The 16,429-nt window shown below is 45.6% G+C and overlaps 1 protein-coding gene and 1 long non-coding RNA gene across 12 annotated transcripts in view; one reads left to right on the forward strand and one right to left on the reverse strand.

Moving 5' to 3' along the window:
- SYNE2 (spectrin repeat containing nuclear envelope protein 2) overlaps nucleotides 1-16,429 on the reverse strand; it is a 256,417-nt gene that overhangs the window by 63,523 nt on the left and 176,465 nt on the right. For all 11 annotated transcript variants that reach the window (XM_083607758.1, XM_083607756.1, XM_083607761.1 and 8 more), the window contains exons 74-82: nucleotides 15,795-15,965; nucleotides 14,272-14,403; nucleotides 12,022-12,218; nucleotides 11,026-11,158; nucleotides 9,361-9,543; nucleotides 7,988-8,134; nucleotides 6,408-6,584; nucleotides 4,303-4,458; nucleotides 632-781 (exon numbers count right to left, since the gene is read on the reverse strand). In XM_083607758.1, coding sequence (XP_083463884.1) covers nucleotides 632-781; nucleotides 4,303-4,458; nucleotides 6,408-6,584; nucleotides 7,988-8,134; nucleotides 9,361-9,543; nucleotides 11,026-11,158; nucleotides 12,022-12,218; nucleotides 14,272-14,403; nucleotides 15,795-15,965 — 1,446 coding nt within the window. The remainder of the gene's footprint in view (nucleotides 1-631; nucleotides 782-4,302; nucleotides 4,459-6,407; nucleotides 6,585-7,987; nucleotides 8,135-9,360; nucleotides 9,544-11,025; nucleotides 11,159-12,021; nucleotides 12,219-14,271; nucleotides 14,404-15,794; nucleotides 15,966-16,429) is intronic.
- Nucleotides 1-16,429, forward strand: part of LOC310766983 — an 82,154-nt gene that overhangs the window by 12,831 nt on the left and 52,894 nt on the right. The gene's annotated exons all lie outside the window — the stretch shown is intronic.

The raw sequence follows: 16,429 nt of genomic DNA on the forward strand, positions 1-16,429 counted from the left end.
AGGATTCATGGAACCATGACAGTTAGTAGAACTGGTAAATGGCTAGGCAAACGAGTCGACTCTTGAGTTCAAGTCTGATTGCTGCCACGAGACCACTAGGGAGGGTCCATAGCTCAGTCCTTGGGCAAGACAGCCCCTTGCCCCCCTGGGGCCCCTCCCCATGGGAATCTATTTCCTCACTACTATTTTCTGATCCTAGCATGGCAGGAGTCAACTGAGCAATCTTCAGGAAGTCACCAAATCTTAGACATAGTAAGGTAAAGGGACCCCTGACCATTAGGTCCAGTCATGACCGACTCTGGGGTTGCGGCGCTCATCTCACTTTATAGGCCGAGGGAGCCGGCGTACAGCTTCCGGGTCATGTGGCCAGCAGGACTAAGCCGCTTCTGGCGAACCAGAGCAGCGCACGGAAATGCTGTTTACCTTCCCGCCGGAGCGGTACCTATTTATCTTCTTGCACTTTGACGTGCTTTTGAACTGCTAGGTTGGCAGGAGCAGGGACCGAGCAACGGGAGCTCACCCCATCGCGGGGATTCAAACCGCCAACCTTCTGGTCAGCAAGTCCTAGGCTCTGTGGTTTAACCCACAGTGCCAGACATAGGCAAAGGAAAAAAAAGGAGAAAGTATCAACCTGGCTGGCAACTCTGGTCCTCATTTCATCTAAATTGCTGGTTCTCGGCATTGCTCCCGCAGGTTCCTCAGCACCACCTCCTAAAACTGGGTAGCTCTGCTTCAGCTCATCCAGTTCCTTAGATTTAACTGCAAGCTGGTTTTCCAGCGCCTGGGGAAAAAGGAAACAGAAGAGTATGAGAATTCTTTTCTGTGCATAATTCATCTTTCAGGACGAGACACCAGCTCTAATTCTTAACAATCAATGCTAGGAAATCTGTTCCGACTGTGGCGAACAGAGGGCTTAAAAACAAACAAAACAAAAGTGAAGCAGACAATAACAAAAATAACCCCAAAACCAAATCACAAATTGGGGAGGCTGGTTGGTTTTCGAACCCTTTGATTGTGGGCAACCCAGGGACCCTTTGTGTTGTTATGGTCATAGTCCTGGACTAGGACCTGGGAGACCAAGGGTTCAAATACTTGCTTAGCCTGGCAACTAACTGACTGGTCTTGGGCCAGTCACTGTCTCTTGGCCTAACCTACCTCACAGGGTTGCTGAGAGGATAAAATGGGGAGGAGAATATCCCTTGTTTTATCATGTTTTTAATATTCTTTTGGAAGCTGCCCAGAGTGCCTGGGGAAACCCAGCCAGATTTTGGGGGTATAAATAATAAAAGATGATGATGATGATGATGATGATGATGATGAATGCCACCTTTCTTGGAGGAAAGGTGGGATAGAATTTTTTTTTGGGGGGGGGCGGAATTTCTCCTACTATACACATTTTAATACGTAGTTTTCGCTACAGTAAGCAATTTTCTTTGCCCATCTGCGAGAAAGAAAACTCTGGCCCTAAACCTCCGCTGGAGAAGAAAAGGCTAGGGAGTAAACCATACCCAAATCCAGACAGGAGTCCCTAAGGCACTTTGTACGCCTCCTGTCAGCAACTCCTGCAGCCAAGCTGGTGCCAAATGTATTGCTCGGTTTTCCTTTGGACCACATCAGTGAGGCCAAGGGGGGGGGGGTCTTGTTGTCTGGGCAGCCCAAGACCTCCATATGCACTGCCCAGGCTTGTACCCTGGGATGGCAAGGCTGAAAAAGTTTCCATAGGAAATGTGGAAAGCACAGAAGCATTTGATCGGGGGAGGGGTTGGCATTTTGAGATCCTTTGCCCTCCCTATCATCAGCATAAAAAGGTAAAGGTAAAGGGACCCCTGACCATTAGGTCCAGTCGTGGCCAACTCTGGGGTTGCGGCGCTCATCTCGCTTTACTGGCCAAGGGAGCCGGCGTACAGCTTCTGGGTCATGTGACCAGCATGACTAAGCTGCTTCTGGTGAACCAGAGCAGCGCACGGAAACGCCGTTTATCTTCCCGCCGGAGCGGTACCTATTTATCTACTTGCACTTTGACGTGCTTTCGAACTGCTAGGTTGGCAGGAGCAGGGACCGAGCAACGGGAGCTCACCCCGTCATGGGGATTCGAACCGCCGACTTTCTGATCGGCAAGTCCTAGGCTCTGTGATTTAACACACAGCGCCACCCGCGTCCGTATCATCAGCATAAATCATGCAAATAAACACACATTGCTCATTTTGAATATATGATACAAGGCATAGGGTTAGTGTAAAATGTAGTGGCTATCAGATTATTCATTTATTTTCCTGTAAAGCTTATACAAGTGCTTGAGAATTAAAAGTCTGTTCCCCCCATTTCCCTTGTTTTTTTATTATTATTATAAAGAGTTGTTTTCAAGGATGTGGAAACATTCTTCCTGGCTTTATTTAACTTTTCCCTTCCCCTTCCTCTCTCCCGTAGTGAGTGTATCTGCTCACTAAGAGAGTTCCAATCTGTCCTTTTATTTATTCACCACGCTTCTTGCTGGCGAGTTGGAATGAATCCCTCTTGTCCCTCAGCTTGGGGGGCGGGGGGGGGACGCAAAAAGTCTCCAGAGCGCTTTAGTAAAAAAAAAACACTGCGGGGAATAAATAGCAAAAACTACCCACTATTTTGTAACGGGAGAGAAAAGGGGTAACCATGGCAATAAAACAAAAACAAAAGACTTACCTAGGAGGGAAGGAATATCATTGCAAACGTGGCTTATCCTTATTGTCTGGGAAATAATAAGGGCTCATTTGGCTGACCAGTCCAAAATGGAGCACTTTAGCCCTTGCAGACAAGTCCTCTAGACCTCAGTTAAGGAGGCATAAGAACAAATGAGCTGGACCCTTCTAGTCCAGCATCGTGCACTCAGAGTGGTCAACCAGACGTGTATGGGAAACCCACAAGGAGGACCAGAGCACAAGATCGGCTTGTTGGCTCCCAGAAACTGGTATTCAAAAGCATTGCTTCCTGCGGCTGTGTAGCCATCACGGTTAGCCTTACCTCTCTCGCCCTGACCTAGCCACTGTGATCCACGTGACGGTCACCTCCAGCTTTGATTATAGTAACTCACTCTACGTGGGGCTGCCCTTGAGACTGACCCAGAAACTCCAGCGGGTGCACAATGCCGCGGCGAGACTCCTTACAGGGTCCTCGCCGTGGGATCACATTCACCCGGTGCTATACCAGCTGCACTGGCTCCCGGTGGAGTACAGGATCAGGTTTAAGGTGCTGGCTTTGACCTTTAAAGCCCTATACGGCCTAGGACCCTCGTACCTACGGGACCGCCTCTCCTGGTATGTCCCACAGAGAAACTTACGGTCTTCAAACAAAAACATCTCGGAGGTCCCGGGCCACAGGGAGGTTAGGCTGGCCTCAACCAGAGCCAGGGCTTTTTCTGCCATGGCCCCGATCTGGTGGAACGCTCTGTCACAAGAGACTAGGGCCCTGCGGGACTTGACATCTTTCCACAGGGCCTGCAAGACAGAGCTGTTCTACCAGGCCTTTGGCCAAGGCACAGTCTGACCCCCTCCTTCGGTAATCCTCAAAGAACTCTAGCCCAATGGTTGCCATTAATTTGATTTTGAATTGATTTTAGAATGCCGTGTTACTTTTATTGTTGTTAGCCACTCTGAGCCCGGCTTCGGCTGGGGAGGGCGGGATATAAATAAATTTTTATTATTATTATTATTATTATTATTATTATTAGCCATTTCCCTAATCCTCTTTAAAAGCCATCCAAGTTGGCGGCCATCACTGCCTCCTCTGGGAGCAAGTTCCATAGTTAGACTATGCGCTGCATGAAGATTTTCTTTTATCTGTCTAGAATTTTCCAGCATTCAGTTTCATTGGATGCCTGTGAGTGGTGAGAGAGTTCCATCATGTCAAAGTGAGGTTACAGGAAACCAGGCAGAGGGCCTTCTTGGTGGTGGCGCCAGCCCTGCAGAATGCGCTCCTACCAGATGTCAAGGAAATAAACAACTTTCTGACTTTTAGAAGACACCTGTTTAGGGATGTTTTTAATGTTTGATGTTTTATCAAGTTTTTAATATTCTGTTGGGAGCCACCCAGAGTGGCTGGGGAAACCCAGCCTGATGGGCGTGGTATAAATAATGCAATTATTATTATAAATTATTATTCCTCACCTTTTCTCTAAAATAAAAAATCCAACAACCTGTTGCAACCCATCTTCATGATTATTACTTATCATTCAACAGCAACAAGAATATTGATTTTTTTTTTTAGGGTCAGATGCAATAAATCATGTGACTCTGAAATTCCCAAATGCAATAACGAGAACAAACGTTTAACCTTGCAGTCTTGCGCCGTGTCCTGGGCAAGAATGGAACTTGCTGGCTTCCCTGCTCGCTTGAGCCTTCTGCTTTGTGCTTCTAGCCAGCTGCCCAGAGACTGGGCTTTGCTCTCCTTTTCACCTGCGGATTCCAAAATGTGCTCCAGCTCCTTTATCTGCAAAGATTCCAACGTGGAAATTTAAGGATGATTTGATTTGTAGAGGACAGAAAGGCATCTGGGGTTTTGCCTAAGTGTCTCCTCTCTGCTGATGGAAGGCACTTTGGCAGGGTGGATAAAAATCAATGATTAAAAATAAATAAATAAATCAGATTTTTAAATTTAGATTGGATTTTTAAAAATTTAAATCAGATTTTTTAATTTAGATCGGATTTTCAAAAATTTAAATCAGATTTTTTAATTTAGATCGGATTTTTAAAAATTTAAGTCAGATTTTTTCAATTTAAATTGGATTTTTAAATAAAATGCTTTTGGAGGAAAAATCTTTCTAAACATATTTCTATTTAAGTAACATTATAGTCCAAAGGCTATTTAACAAGAAAAAAGAATTTGTTTTAAGTTTTTCATGTGTGCTAAAACTCAGTTTTTTGTGTTTTTTTAAAAAATTGTTTAACCACATCAGTTAACAAGCATGGATGCATATGCTATGATGTTATTGTTTTAGTTAAATAACTTGTTTAAAATTGTTATTAAGGAAATGATTATTTTTCTCCTTCCAATAAAGTACAGCAGAAAAGTTGTCCAAATATAGACCGTTCGCTTATTAATCCTCACAATAATTTCATCATTATCTATGTATTTCTAAGAGTATAACCAAATCAGTAATTTCTGATACTACTGTAAAAACTACTCTGAAAATTTATTATTCCAAAAATGAAACCTTCATCCGGTTGTAAATATGAAGATTATACCACCTTGAATGAGTCTTTCTGTAAAAAAAAAAAAGAGATTTAAATCAAGTCTTACCGACCAGTGATTTAAATCAATTTGATTTAGATCAAATCCACCCTGCACTTTTGTTCAATGGAGGCTTCTGCCACGGCTCCCCCCATCCAGTAGCTAAACACCTTGGGAAGAAGCAGGGGAGCTGACAGGTGGAAAATCACCTTCCTCTAAAATCTGCTGGAAGAAGCCTCCGCTGGATCTAAGTGCCCTCTGTCACTGGAGGGACACTGTTGGGCATAAGACTTTTAAAACACCCTCTTTGGGAAACCGCCAAAGATTATCTACAGCTTTTGCATCCCACATTCCCGCAACACACGTGGGGATCATTCCTCACAACAGATGTCTTAATTGAATGCAGAAAGTTGGAAATTTTGGAACCTTCCAAATGCTCAGATATCGCTTGTTGCGTAGGTTGGCCTGGTGAAATTGCAGGCAGAGGTCCCAAACCTTTAATAGTTATGCAGTTAAAGGCTTTTCAAATTGAGGTGCACCCATGTCCAGCTAAGTTATTTGGTACCTGAGGCAGAAAACCCCACAAGCACCTTTTCCCCCAACCTGCCAGTAAAATACAAATAAAGTAAAGGTAAAGGGACCCCTGATCATTAGGTCCAGTCGTGGCCGACTCTGGGGTTGCGGCGCTCATTTCCCTTTATTGGCCGAGGAAGCCGGCGTACAGCTTCCGGGTCATGTGGCCAGCAGGACTAAGCCGCTACTGGCGAACCAGAGCAGCGCACGGAAACGCCGTTTACCTTCCCGCCGGAGCGGTACCTATTTATCTACTTGCACTTTGAGGTGCTTTCAAACTGCTAGGTTGGCAGGAGCAGGGACCGAGCAATGGGAGCTCACCTCGTCGCGGGGATTCGAACCGCCAACCTTCTGATCGACAAGCCCTAGGCTCTGTGGTTTAACCCACAGCACCACCCGCGTCCCAACCAATATACAAATAGGAGCACATTAAATAAACTATTTCCTGCCCTTTCAGGACACCCCAAAATCTGCTGTCTGAGGCAGCTATTTGACTGTCTAATGAAAGGGCTGGCCCTGCCTCAGTGTTTCAGGGGGCTGCACTGGAGAGGAAGTTGTGTTAGACTTCTTTATCCGCCGCTCTGGATCCACAGGACTCGTTCCCTGTGCAAAAGAACTGCAAAGGACGGACAAACCTTTCCGCTCAGAGAGCCTCTCAACCGGTGCCACCGCAGATTCATTTCACCAAGACGCTCTGCAAACACCGTCCTCTCATAACGCTTGTTCTTGACATCGCACGTTGTCATCTGCAGCAGCGACTGGTTAACATAATCTACTACCCCCTGTTTGAAGTTCATTTCCATCTCGTACTCCTAGAAAAGTAAATACAACCCTGTCAGGAAAAGAAAAGAAAAGGGCATTTCCCACGCAGAAAACGCCATTACCGCTTACTTTTATGGCATTTGAAATGGTGTTAACGCACAGAAGAACTATGACCCATAATCTCCGTGAATGTTTGTCCTTTGCTAATGCTTAAAAAGTGTGGGCTTGTAGGTTAATGCACTTGCTAGCTTGCTAATCCATCTGGGCAAAGATGGCATTTTCTTCTTGGCTTTCATATGCGTGAGAATCTATCTTACTGCGCACTTAATGTGCATTTAGGGCTGCTCTGCTATGATGGAATGTTACTGCTACCAAGTGCAGTCACAGGTGGCGGACAGTTGAAGAGCCTCGTATAGCATCTCTGAAGTGGGGTTGGCAGTGGGAGACCCATTGCAAAAGCTTAGTGGCAGAGCATGCGCTCTGAATGCATAAGGTCCCGGGTTCAATCCCTGGCATTTGCGTGTCAAGACCACGTAGCCACCCCCCCCCATTGGGAAATAACACACACAAGGACACGGATATTAGGTTAATGTAATTGGGCAAATTTGGCCACAACTTTATTGAATTACAGAATGTGAGCGGTATTGGCTTAGGCATTGATTGGACCCGACTATATCTGACTCCTGCCCGATGCACAGAAAGTCCGGTAAGGGTAAACCACCGGAAGGGGGAGCCCCGTCGATGCAAACCAACTCGGGCTCCCCCTGGTGTTCCCGATGGGGTTGTGTCATGGCCATAGCCCTGCTCTGGGCTCCAGGCAAGATCCACACCCCTGGATTCCTTTAACGAAATACCCTTAAGCTTGGAGGGGCAAGTGATGGCCACACCTCCCCTCCCCCATCATAAGCTCAAACAATGCCTAACCGCAACCCTAACAAAGTTGTGATGAGGTAGGTGAAAACCACAAGGCCAGTGCCAATTTGCTGAGTAGAAAAATTCCCATCAGGCCTCTCAATGGCGACCAACCGAGGTCCATAGCAAGGCCAGTGCCTAAACCTGCAAAATAGGGAGGGAGGGTGGGAGATTGAGGAAGTCTCCCGCCCCTGGAGGGGAGTGGGTGACCACACGGTCTACCACAACACCTCCCCACTTGGAAGTGGAGCAGATCTCCAGGTGGAGGTGGCGATTTGAAAAAAGGAGAAAGCAGGGAGATGCCACAGTTGGAAGAAAGCAAGCCACCCTTGTTCAGTGGCCTTTATTCCTAAAATGCAAGGCACCCTTCACCCCAGGGGTTCAGCAAAGCTCTCCTTGTGCTCGTGACAGGGCTCAGACCCCAATTATAGGGTGACCAGGCCACACCAGGCACATGCGATTCCCAATTTGGATTCTTGTATTCTTGTCTGGCAAAGTGAATCAGCTTCTAGGACTCTCATTCTTCCAGTGCCCTACTCACCTTGTACTTCTTAAGAAGGCCTTTCACTTGGCATGTGGGACTCTGAGCATTCACAGTAGCTTCGGCTCTTCTTTCTTGCTCCATCTGGTTCATCCGGTCCATTAATTCTGCGATTGCCTCATGAGACGGCAGCTTTGCCATCTGAAGCTGCTCAGAAATGGTGCGATAACAACAACAGTAATACTTAATACCCCCATCCATCTGACCCAGTCACTCTGGGTCTCTCTCTGTTTACAAGGAGGGGCTATGGATTCTTAAACTGTAGAATACCTTTAACCCAAACCCAGACAAAACTAAATGGATTGGTTTGAGATACAAGGTCTACTGATTGTGTCCTTTAATTAGCCGTTTCCTGACTGTATGTTTCAAGCTGCAATAGGGGCCCCCACAAGACAAAATGCTCCCCCGTGCAAACAAGCAAAAAATAAATTCCAGGCACACAGAAACCCAGGATTTCAGGGAGAAGGACTGTAGCCTAGCCTTCTCCCAAATACGCTAGTTTTCTATGTGCAGGGATCAGGATGCAGGCATGGCCTTTCAGATTGCCTAGCAACATTCTCAATGAACGATCCCTAAGGCTCACACATTTTGAAGCAGGAACAAATTTTTTTAAAAATGCATGAGTTGGCAAGCGGGGACCAAGTATAGGAAAAGCATGTACATTTTTAACTTTTAAAGGTAAAGGGACCCCTGGCCATTAGGTCCAGTCGCGACCGACTCTGGGGTTGCGGCGCTCATCTCGCTTTATTGGCCGAGGGAGCCGGCGTACAGCTTCCGGGTCATGTGGCCAGCATGACTAAGCCGCTTCTGGCGAACCAGAGCAACGCACGGAAACGCCGTTTACCTTCCTGCTGGAGCGGTACCTATTTATCTACTTGCACTTTGACATGCTTTCCAACTGCTAGGTTGGCAGGAGCAGCGACCAAGCAACGGGAGCTCACCCCGTTATGGCGATTCGAACCGCCAACCTTCTGATCAGCAAGTCCTAGGCTCTCTGGTTTAACCCACAGCTCCACCCGCGTCCCTTTTAACTTTTAGGACAAGATTATTACTGCAAGTCAAAGCTGAAGGAGAGACATTGGGCTCTTTGCAGTACATTATTTCAGTGGGACTTCAGCACACATGCCTCTCACTTTTTTTGATGGACTGCATCCTTGAGTTATATATAAATGCTTGCAATCAGTGACACATACAGAAGGTTAACGAGGCTGCAATAACAGTCGCGTTTAACACCTGGATTTTGCTTTGGTAAGAAGGCACTGAATGCAAGAATGATTGGGCCACATAATTCGGCACTTTGCAATGAATACCCACAGCAGCCTATCGAGGTAGTTCAGGCCTGGAGGTTTTGGGATTCTGATTTGCTTTTTTACCTGGAGAAGCTTCTCCTGGATGCTTGGCAACTGAGCGATCAGGTCAGCCCATCTCTGGTCATACGTCGCCAAAGCTGACCGCAGCACTGCTGCATCGGATTGCTTAAGAATCAAGAGCTGATTGCCAGTGCTTACGACTGATGACTTCAAGGAAGATTTATCATCAACCTCTGTAGAAAATGCCTAGGAGTACAATTTCACATGGGCATGACTTTCAATGAAAGAAAATAAATGTACTGCGGGAAGGGGAAGAATAGCTACGTTGGCTGCATTGCATCATGGAGCCGGTTTTAACTGAGAAAAGTTATTCTCTCTTTTTCACGCAAAACACTACCATAAATGGAGAATGACCACGATGTAGTTCACAGTGACAGAACCAAATTACAGAGAATCAATCCTTGCTCGGACATTTCTCTTGCTAGGCGACCTTTAGCCTGGCACCATCTCTCTGTTTGGCCTACCGTGCAGGGCAGATGTACAGATAAAATGGGGAAACCAGATGTGTCATTGTGTAGAGTCTGAATGGAACTTGACTGATACACAGAACTCAGAATCATCCAATGAGCTCGAGCTGTGGTTTGCTCCTCTCTTAACACCAAGCAAGCAAGACAAGACATCTTCAACTAATCACAGTGCCCTGTTGCATGTGAACTGGGAAACTATGGTTAGCAGCCTTCCTTGGGACAAGCCAGATGTGTCATTGTGTAGAGTCTGCCAGTGAGCCAAGAGCATCAGCCCTTACTTCCTCCCCCTGGGCTGTTGATCAGATGGCCATTGGAATGTGGGAATGGACTTGCTCCTGGCTTCCCTGAGCTTTTCAGCTGCATCCCTGCTTAACTGACTTCCTTCATGAATGGAGGTGCCAGGGATCTGTTGCCCCACACATCACCCAATGTAAGCTACCCTGACCCTGGAGGGACAGTAGAAAACAGACTTGACTGATACACAGAACTCAGAATCATCCAATGAGCTCAAGCTTTGCTCCTCCCTTAACACCAAGCAAACAAGACAAGACGTCTTCAACTAATCACAGTTCCCTGTTGCATGTGAACTGGGAAACTACAGTTAGCAGCCTTGGGACAAGCCAGGATATGAAGTCATCTAGGCGGTTTCATATCTTGGCTTGTTCTGAAACCACGTAAGATGCAACGGGAAATGACTTTCTGGCTTGTTTGCTTGCTTGCATGAAGAAAGGAGAGAAGCAGATGCACGTAGGGGTCTTAGTCTCATTCATATTTTGGCTTATTAGGCTGATACATGATTGTCTGAATGTGGCCACTGAATGGGAGGGAAAAGAAAATGTTGAGTTTTTGAAGATGGCTTCAAAAAACAAACATTAGATTAATTCCTAGATGAAATGCCAATTAAGTGTTGGAAACAAACAATAAGGGAAGTGCCGTATTTTTCTGTGTATAAGACTAGGTTTTCCCCCTAAAAAATAATGTCCAAAATTAGGGGGCGTCTTATACATGGGGGCATCCTATAGATGGAAAAATACGGTAACTATTCATCAGGGGTAGGTTAGCCGCTACTTGAAGACAATGAGCATGGAATTATATGGAACTTTGGCTTGATTCAGCATGGAAACTTCTGTGTTTTTAACAGTGCAAACAAATCTACGCATATCAATTTAGCTGTAAGCCACAAAAACACTGTTTGACTTACAATAAAGTCGCGTATATTGTTTCTGACAGTGTTCAAGTCCTGGGAGGCATTGAGCGACTGCTCCTTCCAGTCACAAATGTGCAGCTGAGAAGATCCCAGCCAGATTTCCAGCTCCTTTGAATCCCTGTTGTAGCTGCGAAAACAAAGCAAAGCTGGGATAATTCAGACTGAAATTCCCAGGTGTCAGAAAAGGTTATTTATGCATGCAACAACTGTGGCCCGTGTTTTGTTAGGTGAAAAATGGAAAATGAGCGAGGTACCAACCAAAGAAGATTGGCAACTTAACCTATACGTTAAGGGAAGAAGAAGAACATACGTTTCAAGAAGACTGGAAAACGTTTATTGAATATATGGAAAATAATTGTGTACAGCTGAAAACGCTGGCAGCATTAAGATAAATTCAACAGTGTAAATAAGTTTTGATGGATGTAATAATGGAAAACCGATTGGTATTGTTTTTGTAAAATATGCGGGATGTAAGATATGTAAAATGAACCATGGAAGGAAAAGAAGGGAAGTCATCGATATCTTAAGTATGTAAAATATTTATCTGAAAAGGTAAAACAGAAAATTTTATAAAAATCATATATAAAAAGAAAAACAAACAAACAAACCAAAGCTACAATTAGAATAAATGAAAGACCATAGCAGTCTCCACATGTCACAGGCGGTGAAGATGGAATAAAAGCGTTAGGGGAAATGTTAATATAAACGTCCTCTACAATGTGACTACATTGAGCTATTGCTTGCTGCTGCAACAACTGCTCTGCAGCAGCCGTGATGGAAATGCCCCTCTCTCAAATAGCAACAAGGACAAAGTAGGACCAGGTGTTTTTGTCCCTATGGAGTGAGTTATTCCTTCAGCTGGGCAGTCTTCTTTATGGCAGGTGAAGCCTATGGATGAGAATGATGTAAAATGCCCACTCCCCAAGTTCTTAGGGCTTACTGTGACCGTAAAATACTAGGCTGAGGAACGTGGGAAGGTACCGCACCTACCTGGACAAGAGTTTGAGCAAAGTTTCAAGTCTCTGTAGCTCATGGGCAACTCTTTTGGAAAGAGAGGCCCATTGGTCCTCCAGCTTCTCAATCTGGACCTGCAATTCAGGACAGCTCACGAGCCCCATCAGGTTCTTCCCTTCCTTCACTAACTGACAATACCCGGCCTGCTCTCCTTCCATTTTCATTTTGATTTGCTAAGAAAGAGCACAAAGATGACGCAGAGTTATAAGGAGAGGCAGGGTGACAGGCTGTTGGCTTTATTCTCAGGCTTGCCATTCGTTTTGGTAGGGAATAACAGTAATAATAATAATAATAATAATAATAATAATAATAATAATAATAATAATTTATTATTTGTACCCCGCCCGTCTGGCTGGGTTTCCCCAGCCACTCTGGGCGGCTTCCGACAAAGATTAAAAATACATTAAAATATCACACATTAAAACTTTTAGTTTTCCACCAAAAACCTTCAGGGAATTGATACACCAAAGTTTTGACTGCAGCAAATTGATAGCATGGATATCAATTATATTTATCACCCCGATTGCTGGCTTCTGTGTTAATGAAGGGAAGAGCATGGTAGCTCGGTGGTAGAGCTTGCAGAAGATCCCAGGCTTGATCCCTGGCAACTCCAGGTTAGGACTGGGAATCTCTCCCTGGGTAACGGGGGCTGCTGACAGTCAGTAGCTTGCAACATGCAGCCTTCCGGAGGTCGTTGGACTGCAATGCCCATAACTCCCTGACAACTGGCCCCATCGGCTGAGGAAGATGGGAGTTGTAGTCCAACAACATCCAGAGGGCAGCACTATCCCAGAGTAGACAAAACTGAGCTAGACGTATGAATGGTCTGGTTCTGTACAGGGTAGCTTCCAATGTTCCTAAGGAGAGGGGCTTTGATTCCTTCCTGCATCACCCAGCCCTCTATGGTTCCTCTCGTTCAAACCATTGTTGTTGTTGTTGTTGTTTAGTCATTTAGTCGTGTCCGACTCTTCGTGACCCCATGGACCAGAGCACGCCAGGCACTCCTGTCTTCCACTGACTCCCGCAGTTTGGTCAAACTCATGCTGGTAGCTTCGAGAACACTGTCCAGCCATCTCGTCCTCTGTTGTCCCCTTCTCCTTGTGCCCTCCATCTTTCCCAACATCAGGGTCTTTTCCAGGGAGTCTTCTCTTCCCATGAGGTGGCCAAAGTATTGGAGCCTCAGCTTCAGGATCTGTCCTTCCAGTGAGCACTCAGGGCTGATTTCCTTCAGAATGGATCTGTTTGATCTTCTTGCAGTCCATGGGACTCTCAAGAGTCTCCTCCAGCACCAGAATTCAAAAGCATCAATTCTTCGGCGATCAGCCTTCTTTATGGTCTAGCTTTCACTTCCATACATTACTACTGGGAAAACCATAGCTTTTACTATACGGACCTTTGTTGGCAAGGTGATATCTCTGCTTTTTAAGATGCTGTCTAGGTTTGTCATTGCTTTTCTCCCAAGAAGCAGGCGTCTTTTAATTTTGTGGCTGCTGTCACCATCTGCGGTGATCATGGAGCCCAAGAAAGTAAAATCTCTCACTGCCTCTAACGGCTTATTTCCCCCTATTTTCCTCAGAGCCTTTTCTTTGCGTTGCCCACCTGCTTAATTTTCCTGGAAAAGGTTCTGAATGCCCCTCCTGCTCTCCAACAGCTGACGCCTTCTTCATTCCAGCTTCCTGCTGGACATCTGGAAACTGAACCTCCCTGGAAGTATGGGGCCAACCGCAGCTGGGTCCCCACAAAGCCCCACCGTTTTCTCACGCACCACCAAATCCTAATGAGCCTCTGCCTTAGGGCACTGCTATAATCCCAAAGGCTAGACGGGTCACGTGGGCTGATGGGTCAGGGGAGGGGCCACGTGGTTGTGGGCGTGGCCAGAGCTGCGGGTGGGCGGTGCTTGGACTGGTGGCGAGTGGAACTGTTCACACGTTTATTCATTCACACTTGCACAGCGGGGGGGGAGGGTCCCTTCTCGATACACGCCCTCCGCAACGCAGTCATGCCACCCAGTTCGCCAAACATGGTTTACACGGGGGGAAATGTGTGCGAGCTTTGAAGAGTGCAGGCCTGGCAGGGAGACAGCAAAAGTGGAAGTGGGAAAGTGGCAGCTGCATGGGCCACGCCAAAGGCCTCCAGAGGTTGCCCAAAATTTGACAGCGTGTTTCAGTCCGTTGATGACAACAGGCACAAGGTGGGTTACAAGATTCAGGGGGGACAGGCAAGTACCTGAAGAAGGTGAGTCCTTTCCATCAGCCTTTCTTCTGTCTCTTCCACCAAACCCACAGAAGGCACAGAGGAGGACAACGCCTCAAGTTTTTGGCAGAAAGACCCATAGCCGTCATCAAACGCTATCCAGTCCTAAGGGAGGAAATGCATTTTTAGCAGAACACGTTATATTTAGGTGTTTCCTAACACCATTGTGTAAGAACCATGTCTACCACAGACGTATTTCTTTTTTCTTTTTAAATAATTTTTATTGGTTTTTACTTATACAGTGGTACCTCAGGTTACATAAACTTCAGGTTAATTACGCTTCAGGTTACAGACTCTGCTAACCCAGAAATAGTACCTCAGGTTAAGAACTTTGCTTCAGGATGAGAACAGAAATCGTGCTCCGGCGGTGCAGCAGCAGCGGGAGGCCCCATTAGCTACAGTGGGGCTTCAGGTTAAGAACAGTTTCAGGTCAAGTACGGACCTCTGGAACGAATTAAGTACTTAACCTTAGGTACCACTGTATTTTCTTTGTATAACATCATAACAACCTTTTTCCAAAAATAAAACATTTGGCTCCATGAGCCTGTGCCTTTCCTCCTCCCTGACTAATGGTTTTCAAACTTATTGCATTTTCCTGTATTTCTTATTCCTGCTAAATCTTATCCTTATATAATTCCTTGCTTAACCACAATAACTAATAAAGTTATCCTTACAAAGCTTCCTGTAGCCCAACTAGCGATGCTAATTGTTTACAGTTGTCTTTCAAATATAAAATAAATTTGTTCCAATCTTTCTGGAAAGCCTGGTCCTGCTGGTTCCGGATTTTCCCCATCAGTTTCGCCAAATCTCCATAATCCATTAATTTCATCTGCCACTCTTCTTGGTAAATCTTCTTGCTTCCATCTTTGGGCTAATAACATTCTTGCCGCAGTTGTTGCATATAAAAACAATGTTTCATCTGCTTGTGTATTTCTCTACCAACTATACCTAATAGGAAAGCTTCTGGTTTTTTAAAAAATGTGTATTTCAACATTTTTTAAAGTTCATTATATATCATTTCCTGAAAGCTTTCACCTCTTTACATGACCACCACATATGATAAAAGGTAATGATGATGATGATGATAATAATAATAATAATAATAATAATAATAATAATAATAATAATTTATTATTTGTACCCCGCCCACTCTGGGCGGCTTCCACAAAGACCAAAAATACACTAAGATGTCACACATTAAAAACTTCCCTGAACAGGGCTGCCTTAAGATGTCTTCTGAATGTCAGGTAGTTGATTATCTCTTTGACATCTGATGGGAGGGCGTTCCACAGGGCGGGCGCCACTACCGAGAAGGCCCTCTGCCTGGTTCCCTGTAGCTTTGCTTCTCGCAATGAGGGAACCGCCAGAAGGCCCTTGGCGCTGGACCTCAGCATCCAGGCAGAACGATGGGGATGGAGACGTTCCTTCGGGTATACTGGGCTGAGGCCGTACAGGCCGAAAGGTACAGACGTATTTCTACTGCACAAGCCCCTTACCTGTAACAGTCTTTCCAAATAGGCTCCGTGCTGGACTGCTTGCTGTTCCAAACATTGGTGTTCCTCTACCAGCTGACTCCATTCTTTCCCTCTCTCATGTAACGTTGAAGGTGCCATCTTTTCGGAACACATCTGCACCAGCTGCCTGTGGGCCTTGTTGCAGAAAAAGCTCTGGATTTAAAAAGGAAAGCTGCACTGAGGATAAACAAATGGATTCACATTTTAAAGAAACAAAAAACTGTGTCCTTATAGGAGACTTTTCTCCCTTCTTCTTCTTGTTGCTGGTGCTGAAGGAGCAGACAGATAATCAGGTAGGAGGGAGGGGATTTGGAAGACGAGGGTTAGCTGGGCAGTGGGAGGAAGTTTGGGCATTTGCAGGGGATGCTGACAGGGGATTGGGTCCCATTGTGCTCTCTCAATTTTGAAAAGAAGAAAGCTTTGTTTGATTAAATGTATTACAAATTAGTGGGGATCTGGCCACCACTAATTAAACAAAAAAAATAGAGCCACATATTTTTTGCGAGCCTCGGATCCACTGATCACGCACAGCAAACATAAGGAAGATATGGAATCACTGGCTTAGTAATGAAAGCCCACAAATGTAAATGTTTAGACGCACCAAGTCAGACTATTGG

Source organism: Podarcis filfolensis (genome assembly GCF_964270895.1).
Source record: "Podarcis filfolensis genome assembly, chromosome: 1".
Lineage (NCBI taxonomy): Eukaryota > Metazoa > Chordata > Lepidosauria > Squamata > Lacertidae > Podarcis > Podarcis filfolensis.